Genomic DNA, 10556 nt, shown 5'->3' on the forward strand with positions numbered 1-10556 from the left:
ACCCTTCACCCTTAATTGCACTTTATGTTTAATTTATGCACAAATATTTTAAAGAATGCAAAATTGAAGTGCTATGCTTTAAAAAACATTTATTTGTTATTTATATTTTATCAGACGGTACGAACCAATTCGATAACAATTCATCAAACTTCGCGTTACTTTTGATGGTGTAATCGAAGGTGTAGCATCACTGGCCCAGCCTATTATTTGTTTTTATTGTTGATTATTTTCGTGAAGATCTAAAAAACCAGCGGCACAATGAAGAAAAAGGTGTGGTTTTTGTTTGTACCGCTTAAGCATTCGAAGTACAATATATTTGTATTACCAGGTGTTGCTGATGGGGAAGAGCGGTTCCGGAAAGACCAGCATGCGCTCCATTATCTTTGCTAACTATATCGCCCGTGATACGACACGCCTCGGAGCAACAAGTGAGTAATACTATATAGTCGGAAAGGGCAGGAACTGATTCCACCATGCACCCTTAGTCGATGTGGAGCACTCCCATGTGCGGTTTCTGGGCAACCTGGTGCTCAATCTCTGGGACTGTGGCGGTCAGGAGGGCTTCATGAAGCAGTACTTTGCCCAGCAGCGAGACAACATCTTTCGCAATGTGGAGGTGCTGATCTATGTGTTTGATGTGGAGAGCCAGGAGATAGAGCGCGACATCCATTACTACCAGAGCTGCCTGGAGGCACTGCTGCAGAATTCGCCTGATGCCAAGATCTTCTGTCTGGTGCACAAAATGGACCTGGTACCGGAAGGCCTGCGCGAGAGTGTGTTTACTGAGCGCATGGAAGATCTCATCAAATTGTCAAAGCCCGGGAATGTCACCTGTTTCCGTACCAGCATTTGGGATGAAACACTATACAAGTTAGTAAACACCAAGTTTTCAGCCGAATTTATTTAAAATTCAACTTCTAACTGCTTTCAGAGCCTGGTCTTCCATTGTCACGATGCTGATACCGAATGTTGCCGCCCTGGAGAACTCAGTGACACATTTCGGCAATGTCATTGAGGCGGACGAGGTGCTGTTGTTCGAAAAGGCCACCTTTTTGGTGATCTCCCATTGCCAGAGCAAGAAGAACCGTGACTCGCACCGCTTTGAAAAGGTGTCCAACATCATCAAGCAGTTCAAGCTAAGCTGCTCCAAGTTGGGTGCCAAGTTCCAATCGATGGAGGTGCGTAATAGCGCATTTGCCGCTTTCATTGACACCTTCACCAGCAACACCTACGTGATGGTGGTCATGTCGGATCCCACGCTGCCCTCGGAGGCTACGCTAGTCAACATACGGAACGCTCGGAAGTACTTTGAGGAGCTGGAAAATCCAAGCAACAGTGCCATTAATCATCATGGCCACAATTACCATTGATAGTCAAACGAGGATCGCTGTTTTCCATAATCCATTTGCCGTTCTCCGTTCAAAAAGACATGAATACCGTCTGTTGTTGTGCAAACATCGAAGCGCCCAAGGTGCCGCCCCAAAGTCTTACAGCTTCCCGTAACTATAAATACGCATATATGTTTTTTATTGCTCACTTCCTTCATGACTGCCATAATAGTTAATGGTGTAATTGTAAATATGGCAGTGTGCATCTCACATACATAATAGCTTTCTTGAGTTGTGGAGGTCGTAGTGAGTGAGCGATGGATAGCCATCTCCTTCGTTGATTTTTCGTAGATTTGTAAGTTGAAACCTTTGTAGGCCTTAAGTTTATATACAAAAACAATTACACACTTATAAATACACAAAACAATCCTAAGTATTGGTAAATTGTAAATGCCGATCGCGGTATAAGGCCTACATATCACAGATAATCCAGTTGGTCCTGTTGGCCTGTTACGCCTACGAATAGAATCTTCTGACCTCCTCGGACAATCGATCCACAGTGTCCTCATCAACGGGCAGAAAACGTTTGGCTCCGCGGCTGAAGTAATAGATGTCACCGGTGTAGATATCGAACCAAAGAGCATGAATGTGAAGATCGTGGGACTCTAGGCGAGCCTTGAGGAAGCCGTACGAGGCAATGTTGGACATTTGTTGCAGTGTGTTGATCTGGGATAGTTTGTCCTCCAAGGCAAACTTCTGCTCCTCATCGATGTAGGCCACAAAGCGGCGGAGCGGAGTCTCCGAAGAGAAGATCAGTGGATCCTTCATGCCAGCGTCGCGCCATTCCTGAAACCTCTCCAAGCTGGTGTTGGCATGGGTGCACAGCCAAGATCTCAAGGGTGAGAGGCGTCGGTTAAGCTGATGGAGAAAGGTGATTTAGTCGATTGTTGCTTATCTGGACCCAAAAAACCATTGACTTTCCCAAGTACCTTAGAGGCGAAATCAGGATCTCTTAGTTGGTACAACAGGTTCATGGCCTTGCAGTCGCTGTGTCCGCAAACTATTATGTGTCTAATGTCGTTCACCACGCATCCGAGCTCCAGAGCTGCCGGTTCGCAGCTGAAGTACTCGTCCTGGAAGTGCTGGGCATGTGGAATCAGATTGCCAGCATTTCGCACTTATCCGTGGGAATAGGCAAGAATGTTAACTCAAAGACTATCATCAACTCGACTGGATTTACTCACCCACAAACATATCGCCCACGTGAGTGTCGGTGTACCGGGTGGGAATCATTCTACTGTCCATGCAGGTGAAGAAGACGGCCTTGGGCTAAATGATAAAGTTTATCAATATTAAATGTTAGAATACCTAGCTATCGGCCACCGAATATAGCCACCCCAAGTTATGACATACTTGGCAAATGGCCAATGCGTCAATGGGTTCAAGGCTGTACAACAGGGAAATTCAAAAATATTGAAACTATTGATGGACGAACATATCTTGGAGGAAGCCTCTGCCCATGTTTTCTATAGAAATTGTTGTAGAACTATATGCATCTCACTGGAAAATAAATCCTTAATTAATTTCTTATATAAATTGTTAAATTAAAAGAATTTCTCTTCTTTTTTTTATATAATATATATATAATATATTTTAAGAATATATATTATTTTATTTTTTTTTTATATCTGTAATATTTCCTTTCGTTTGTTTTTAAATATTTCCAATTAGAACTAAACTAACTTGATAATTAGCAAAGGTACACGACATTTAAGTAAACCGAAGGCAATCAGCTAAGTATATGAAAATATAATTTAATATTAAGCAAATAAAAGGGGGTGAATGGGGATAATTTGGTGGTCAACCGGTTTGCCATTGTTATTTGTTTACCAAATAAAACTCAAAAGAGAGCCGAGATAAAGAGCGAAATGGGGGAGAGCGCCAAGTTTGCGACAGACGGGTCGAAAAAATGTGATAATGATATAAAACACGGGCAATTCGTCGTTCCCCACAAGGCAAACTCATGCTCCAAATTCTTTTTATTTGTGAATGTGAAATAGTTGTATTCCGTAATCTTGACCTATAAACTCAAGTATTGCTCACTTCTGGATTGTCGCGGACTTTCTGGAACTCCTTGACCATTTGCTCCCTTGTCGTATTTCTGTACCGCATGATTCCTCTCAAAATACGCTCCATTTTGTGCTGGTTTTGGGGCTTCTTAAACTTAATTTGACACTTTAATTGCACGCACTTTGGCACCGCAATTGATTTTCCTTGATTTGTGTATAATAATGACGCACTCGCGCCTAACAAAAAATACGTTGGAGCTCTGTTGACGGCAATGGAGCATTTGAAGCGGAATTGTTGCTTCCAAAACACGCGATGTATTTAGCGAGCAGCTGTTGTCGTCTCTCTGGGGGAGCGTGCTCCCCACTCTCTTGGAGAGACATTAAGGGAAAAAAGTAAGAGAGCAGTATTGGGGATAGTTTCAAGGTGCTAATTATTTCCATTTATAAATAAAAAAATATTTGGCCAAGGCAAGCATTTTTAAGTTAATTAGATATGCTTCGAGTTTAGAAAACTTATGATAACTATGTACAAGTATAGATAAAATGTTCTCATATTAAATTTGTATCTATAATAATGATAAATGATTGCATTCTTTAATAATAACTAAGCAACAATTTTATAAATATGTTTTTTATTTAAGCGATTTAAGAGACTCGTTTGCGGTCATCACAGAAATAAGAGAAATAATATTATATTGCCCACCCACAATTGAAGGCACTCCCCTCTCAAAATGTTCACCCAGTAAATATTGTTGGGGGGAGCGCAAATCGATGGCTTAAGGGAATTTCTCTGAGCTAACATCTCTGGCAAGTTCCAGACAGTCGAGCAACGTCTAAAGTCAACTTATTCGCCAGACGTCTTATCAGTGGAGCAGAGTGGGAAGCGACTCGAAGAGCTGATGATGTTGATATTATGGCTTCCACGTTTTGTATTTATTTTGCTGTTGCCTTTCCTAATCAATATTTCGATGGAACTTTCTGATGACTTCCTGGTCTCTGGATGTCAAGATCAGTTTAATATGTTTTATTTTAAATAAGCGGAAAGAGAAAATTGTTTGTCCTTTCCTTCGGTGCAAAATAATTATAAAATAATTATAAAATTGTTAAATTTTACCAAAACTGACCATAAAAATTATATGTGAAACATTTGTTTCTGACTTTCCCATTTTAAAAAGTCCGCCAATATATATTATCTACATTGTTTCTACATGGTGCGTGCAAGTTCCAATTTTGGCCAATGGCGGCGCCACTTGCTGCGTAATTGTAGAATTCTACATCTCATCCCAAGAATTCATTTGTTCTTTAAATTAAAATATTTTATTCAAAAATAACATAAAGTTGATTTTGTTGTAAAAGTATATTATTTCTATTGGATTCTTTTTTGATAAATATAGTTTTCGCTGTTGGCTAAACTGTTTGTCTTTCCGTTGGACCTTAATTTCAATTAGTCATGTCAATAAATGTAAAAAATTATGTTTTTGTTTATTATGGTCATTAATTCATATTAAGAAGGATAAAACAAATACTAAACTAATCTAATTGATATTAAAACTGAATGTTTTGTATACTTATACATTTTTGGGTATCATTAAAATACATATTTGTATCGACACTGGACATTTGGAAATCACATTCTGGTTTTTATTGGCCTGGGAGCATCACTTACCCCATTCGAATGAAATGGGCTCTTAGTCAGTGTAATATTAACCTTTCCGAGAAGTGCCCACCGCATCATTCAGTGAGCGCATTTCTGCTGCTTTTCGGGCATTGTCAGAACTTCTCAGGCGTCGCGGCATCTCGGGATGAGATGCCTCCGAAAGTGGGTCACACAAACACCTGTGCGGCAAAAAGGCCAACACCAATGCAAATATTATGAAATCCCCACCGCCGCGAAAGAAAGCAAAGTCTAAACCACAAACACCACCGACAACTGTGTGTCTCTGCCGAAAAGCAAAAACCAAAACAACAACAAGCAGGGCCATTTCACCAGCAGATTCACTCTTGATGATTATAAGCTTTTGTTGTGTGTAGTGTAGTGGGCCTTGTGGCTTTTGGGATTGGGATTGGGGACCTGACTGACCGACTCCATTCCATCCCGCCGTATCGCAGCGCATCCTCCATCTCCCGCAACCTGCTCCGCCAGTCCCAGTCGCCCGTTTTGCTTTCCTTTCATTATCGAGCGGCAAAATATTGGTTAAGCAAGCAAGGCAGCAGAGGCAATGAAATCGAAAGAAAATAGCATTTCTGAATGAAGTTACAAGGCGAAGTTAAAATACTCTAGGAACAAGATTTTATTATTTATAAAATTATAAAATAATCTACTCTTTACCCTTTCGATTTACCCTTTAGATTTAGATTTCAAACTAGGTAGATTATTTATATTTGAAATTTTATTTTTTGAATATACATTTACTTACACGTTATCTACAATTTTTATGATATCATGTCAAATCACCTTTGAAAATCAATGTACCCAGAATTAATTTAAAACAAAAGTCGCGGCGTGACCAACCAAATGACGATGGTGATGCGCCAGCAGCATCTTCATCTCGTTCCCAAAAAACCCCCCCTTTGGTGAAAAAAAACCGCCATGAGATGATGATCAGAACCTTAACTTAAAGCTCATTACGATGGTTATCAAGTGGTGGGGTTAGGGGGGCTGGGGGGTTCTGGGGAGGAAGCGTGGGTACAGCAGCCGAAATAATGAAGCAGAATCGCCTGCATGACAATGATTACTGTAAGCCAAACGAAAAAGAGAAAGAAATAAAGAAAGACACGGCCCGCAGCACTCGCCATCCCACTTCCACTCGAAGATTTGAAGAGTCGAGTTGGGAACCGCTGTCGGTTTTTTTTTTCAGAATATTTGGGCCAAAGCGCCAAATGTAAACATTGAGAAAATAAAATGGAAAAAAACTCCACTGATGATGATGGTTACTTAACAATGTTGAACAATAAATGAGCTCCAAATGTGCACGTGTGTGTGTGTGGGTGCCCAAAGTGATTGTGGGTGTTGTGAAATCAGAAATGCGAAGAAAGAAAAAGAGGGTATGCAGGTGCCAAAGGGTTTTACCCGCGTTGAGTCATTCGAATAATTATGAAAGCAAGTTATAAGTTAAATATTTATGCAAAATCAAAATTATCAAATAATCCAAAATTTGTGAAAATGCTTCTATTCTTATGTCTAAAAACAATCTCTCGCTCGCTCCAATTTGACATGCAGCCCATGCTTTTTTTTTTAAGATTTAATAAATTCCCAAAATTAAAAAAATTTATACATACATACATCAACTTATAATTTCTTTGCATTGTATTCTTTAAGCTATTGTGCTTCTACCTCAACAATAAGGCCTTCGATATGATGTCATATGGTATTTGTCTTGGCCAACTTATGAATACACAGACACACATTTCATTTTTTTTTCCTAAGCATAATTTATATTTGGGCGTTCCCACCTCCCGAAAGTCTCCAGATTCTGCTATACCTCTCTCTTTTTACTACTCTATGTATTTATATTTCTGTCTTTTTCGTTTTGTGTGTGCCCATCTCTTTCAGACACAATTTGCAAATGGGTTTTCGGTTGATTCTTTTGGCTCTGACTTTGGCTTTGGGTTAATTAGTGAGTATCTTTCCTCAGCACGCACAAATAAGAGAACAACAACAATGCTTTTGGCGTTTGAGTTGTATATATATTTTTTTTTGTATTTTTTTGTATTTTTATGTGTGTTTATGTGTGGGTAATGGCGGCGGCATTGCTGTTCTTATTAGCGTTGTAGCTTTTAAGCTTAAGCTTGCCCCTAAAATCTGGGTCACCAGTGTCGTTAAAGCCACTCTTCCTCTTCTACATACATATGTAGGTATGTTTGTGTGTATGTATAAATACATGTGTGTGAGTGCGCAAATTAAATATTCACAGCGTTGGCTAAGCAAATAAAATCTTTCAAGCTCTTTCGCTTGTTGTTGCATTTCCTTTTGGCCACTTTTGTTAGCTGTTTTGTCTTCCTCTTGTTTTGGGCCCGAACAATCGGAGATGGTTCGGCGCATGAAAGTGAATCAGAATGTTTTAGCCGTTCTGTGCAAAACAAATGAGATCAAAAGTGGACTTTTGTCGCATCTCTTTAACCTGAATATGTCAACCCCACTTATTTCGCTGCTTTTTAAGCGAATTTTTTCATTTTGCCAAAAAGAAAGAAGCCCATGTAGCCAATATTCAGTATTCAACTTATGATACTTCAGATTTGCATCAAAGATTTGTAAAAGTTCTCAGAATTTTGAATTCAATAATTCCTTCGGCAAATACTCGAATGTCCAGATATTCTGTTTACATTCTTTGTGTAATCTCGCAATTTTTGGTGTCGAATTGTGAAAAAATAATGAAGCAAGAAAACAGAATCGCTTTGCTGTGGGCGTACCTTATTATGAGTTATATGGATGTACATATGTACATATATATGAGATGGACAAGAATTCGGCGTTGCCGTCAGCCGTTCGCTATAAAGGGGTGTGCCATGACCCAATTTTGTTATTATTTTTATTTGTATTTTTTTTTTCTCCTCTCAGTCTTTCGCTACCTTGCCTTTGTTTATTCACGCATGAGCTCAGCATTACGCGGCGAAAGAATTTTTATAGTTCAAGGGGAGTAGTAATAGTAAAAGCATTCTTAACCCTTCGCCGAGGATGTCATTAAGTAAATATCCATGCCATGCATTTTGCATCATTCGGCGGCGGGCAGGTAAAGGAGGCGCAGCACAATGTCAAAGGACGGCAAACGGTGAAATTTACAATTTAATGGCGGACTTTAAGTGGAAAACGGCAAACAGTCAGTCGGAGGCAGAAACAGCGGTTTTATGGCCATGACAAAAGACAGCCGGCGACAAATGTTGCATCCGCATTGCAGCAGCACCATCCTCCAGCAGCAGCACCATCCACTCATGCACCGCTGTCTTCAACTGAAAATCTGCAATGGTATAGTGGCTCATTCTCTCGCCAAGTCGTAAATCATGCGGCAATGTTTTGCATGTGACACGGACCGAGTGATAAGAGATTGACCCAATTTCCCAGACTAATCCGCAGCGTAGCCGATCTCGATTTCCTCAGCCGCCTGGCCACTGGCGAAAACCCTTCTTGGAGGTATTTGTGTACAAATAAACGCCTTTGTGAAGGGCAGGTAAACAGATCTTCAGCTACATACATATATCAAATAAGTATTTGGAAGAAGGTATACATTTATTTCGCGGTTACTTTATTTGAGTTTTAATTATTATTTAGAGTTCAAGTGCTCAAATGCCAAAATACAATCTTATTTTGAGTATACTATAGTAAATAGGCAGAATTTGTCTCAGTGTAACAATTGACCTTCAAATGGTGCAATATTCGCAGATAAAGGAATGTTTTTTCAATGGTTATGTAATCTGCTGACAAAGTCAGGAGTGTGCCCATTATCCCTTTTGTGCGGCACACGACTTACACACATGTGAGGAATAGAATGTTGCATGGGTGGTAGAATTGCGCAACCTTCAAACAAATTAGTAAACTGACTGTGAATGAATGCGAAGGGAAAATATTCTTTGTCCTGCCAAATCAACAAATTTCATTCAAAACTATAAAATATTGGTACAAATGCCATACTTTTTTCACGAAATGGTTCTAGGAAATCAAAAGACTTGGGAAGCGAACTTGAAGATAATATTATTTTAATCACAACTAAAGCACTGAGTTAAGTAAATGCCAAATATTGGCAAATACGAATCTTGAAACATAGATAACAAAAAACGTACTTAGTATAATGACTCAAATTATGATTGCTCAAAATGGGAGAGTTTTCAATGGCAGCCAGTAGAAAGAGTCAAAAAAAAAAAGAAAGACATAATGATGGAAGGAAAACTGTTACTTTCACATCAGCTAAAGGCCAAGATTATACTCAGCAGCAGCAACAACAACAAGCGAATAATAGAAGCGTAATAGTTGCTAATTTTGTGCATTGCTCTGGCCCCAAAAATAAAAACGTCAACAAAAAGGGCTAATTATGAGCACACTTTCGGCCAAAAACGGACGGAATGAGCCAGCTCGCAGACAATGCAAAAGAATCAAGTCGTTATAAACTGTTTTTGCTGCAGCTTATTTTTTTTATTTCGTTATTTATTTTTGAGACGTTGATTTCAATGGGATTCGGAATTTCTCGGTGTTGTTGCCACTTTTTGGGGTAGTGCACAAAAAGGTGAGCACTTAAATGAAAGTTGTTCAACTTGCTCACGGAGCCCTAAATTGTTGCAGTCTTATATGTGCGTGTGTTTTTACTCAAGATGGGGGGTAATTGTTGTGGCTGAAATAAATAATGAAATCGAGGACATCACAAAATATATTATGCTATTCGGCAAAATAATACTTATTATTATTTTAGAGAGGTATTATGAATGATTCCAAATAATCTGGCTTGATATTCTTGTCTTCTGCTGCATTACTTTTGATATATTCCCCTATTTTAAGTTGTATTTTTCTAAATCTGTTTTATATGGCCGCAAACATCGGGTACATCACAGATAGTATAATTATGAAGAAGCCCCAAAATAATTATGCTTTCGGCTCCTCTCACCCGTGGATGAATTTGGAAGTAGCTGAAGGAACAGCCAGGTTACCGTAATGGAACCCAGGTCTTGAGTTGGGATCGAGGAATATAGCCAGAGGTTTGTCATGCTTATTAAACTTTTGGTTCTGTTCCAAAAACTATTTTGGGCGGCCGCACTTTATGATTGGTAATTAAAAATATATATTTCTTCTTTTTTTTTTTTGTTTTTGTTTTTGCCACTTTGGGTACATTGTGTGCGTCTGTTTTTGGGGGCCGGGCCAAGTCATGGTTGGCTTAGTTGCGTCTTGACTTGGCTTGCTCCCATTGACAGCAAACGGGTTGCCAAAGTGCGTAGAGTCGAGGGCTGGCGGGGATGGGCATCGGCGGCAGACATCCCAAAAACCAACAAACAAGCAGCCAAATGTTGCACTACATTTAGCTGTAGTTGCTCCTGCACCCGGATTTCAAACCGGAGTCGGAGCTGGAGCTCAGGTTGGCATCGTCATCGCCGCAGTTGCCAAACTTGTTGCACATGTCGGATACTAGTCAGCTTTTTTATTGAGGGGAAACTGAAGACAGTTTGGAGTCGACAAGAC

General features: G+C 39.7%; 2 protein-coding genes across 2 annotated transcripts; one reads left to right on the forward strand and one right to left on the reverse strand.

The window, feature by feature from the left end:
• The first annotated feature begins 163 nt into the window (after positions 1-163).
• LOC6607178 (ras-related GTP-binding protein A) lies at positions 164-1761 on the forward strand. Its single transcript, XM_002031928.2, has 4 exons — positions 164-270; positions 329-428; positions 486-870; positions 932-1761. The coding sequence occupies exons 1-4, from the start codon at positions 259-261 to the stop codon at positions 1368-1370; spliced, it is 936 nt and encodes a 311-aa protein (XP_002031964.1). The 5' UTR covers positions 164-258; the 3' UTR covers positions 1371-1761.
• A 51-nt stretch (positions 1762-1812) lies between these two features.
• LOC6607179 (beta carbonic anhydrase 1) lies at positions 1813-3690 on the reverse strand. Its single transcript, XM_002031929.2, has 4 exons — positions 3432-3690; positions 2573-2657; positions 2318-2505; positions 1813-2246 (listed from the first exon to the last, which is right to left on the reverse strand). Exons 1-4 carry the CDS (start codon positions 3522-3524, stop codon positions 1845-1847), a joined length of 768 nt encoding a protein of 255 aa, XP_002031965.1. The 5' UTR covers positions 3525-3690; the 3' UTR covers positions 1813-1844.
• Positions 3691-10556: the final 6866 nt, after the last annotated feature.

Source organism: Drosophila sechellia, chromosome 3R (assembly GCF_004382195.2).
Source record: "Drosophila sechellia strain sech25 chromosome 3R, ASM438219v1, whole genome shotgun sequence".
Classification (NCBI taxonomy): domain Eukaryota; kingdom Metazoa; phylum Arthropoda; class Insecta; order Diptera; family Drosophilidae; genus Drosophila; species Drosophila sechellia.

What these genes read in the sequence shown, in the direction of transcription:
- LOC6607178 (XM_002031928.2), top strand. An exon ending in GACACGCCTCGGAGCAACAA is followed by an intron (nt 429 to 485) that starts GTGAGTAATACT and finishes ATGCACCCTTAG; the next exon opens with TCGATGTGGAGCACTCCCAT. An exon ending in TGGGATGAAACACTATACAA is followed by an intron (nt 871 to 931) that starts GTTAGTAAACAC and finishes AACTGCTTTCAG; the next exon opens with AGCCTGGTCTTCCATTGTCA.
- LOC6607179 (XM_002031929.2), bottom strand. Translation starts at nt 3,524, where the DNA reads ATGGAGCGTATTTTGAGAGGAATCATGCGGTACAGAAATACGACAAGG. An exon ending in CGTGGGCGATATGTTTGTGG is followed by an intron (nt 2,506 to 2,572) that starts GTGAGTAAATCC and finishes CCCACGGATAAG; the next exon opens with TGCGAAATGCTGGCAATCTG. An exon ending in ATCCTGATTTCGCCTCTAAG is followed by an intron (nt 2,247 to 2,317) that starts GTACTTGGGAAA and finishes TTTCTCCATCAG; the next exon opens with CTTAACCGACGCCTCTCACC.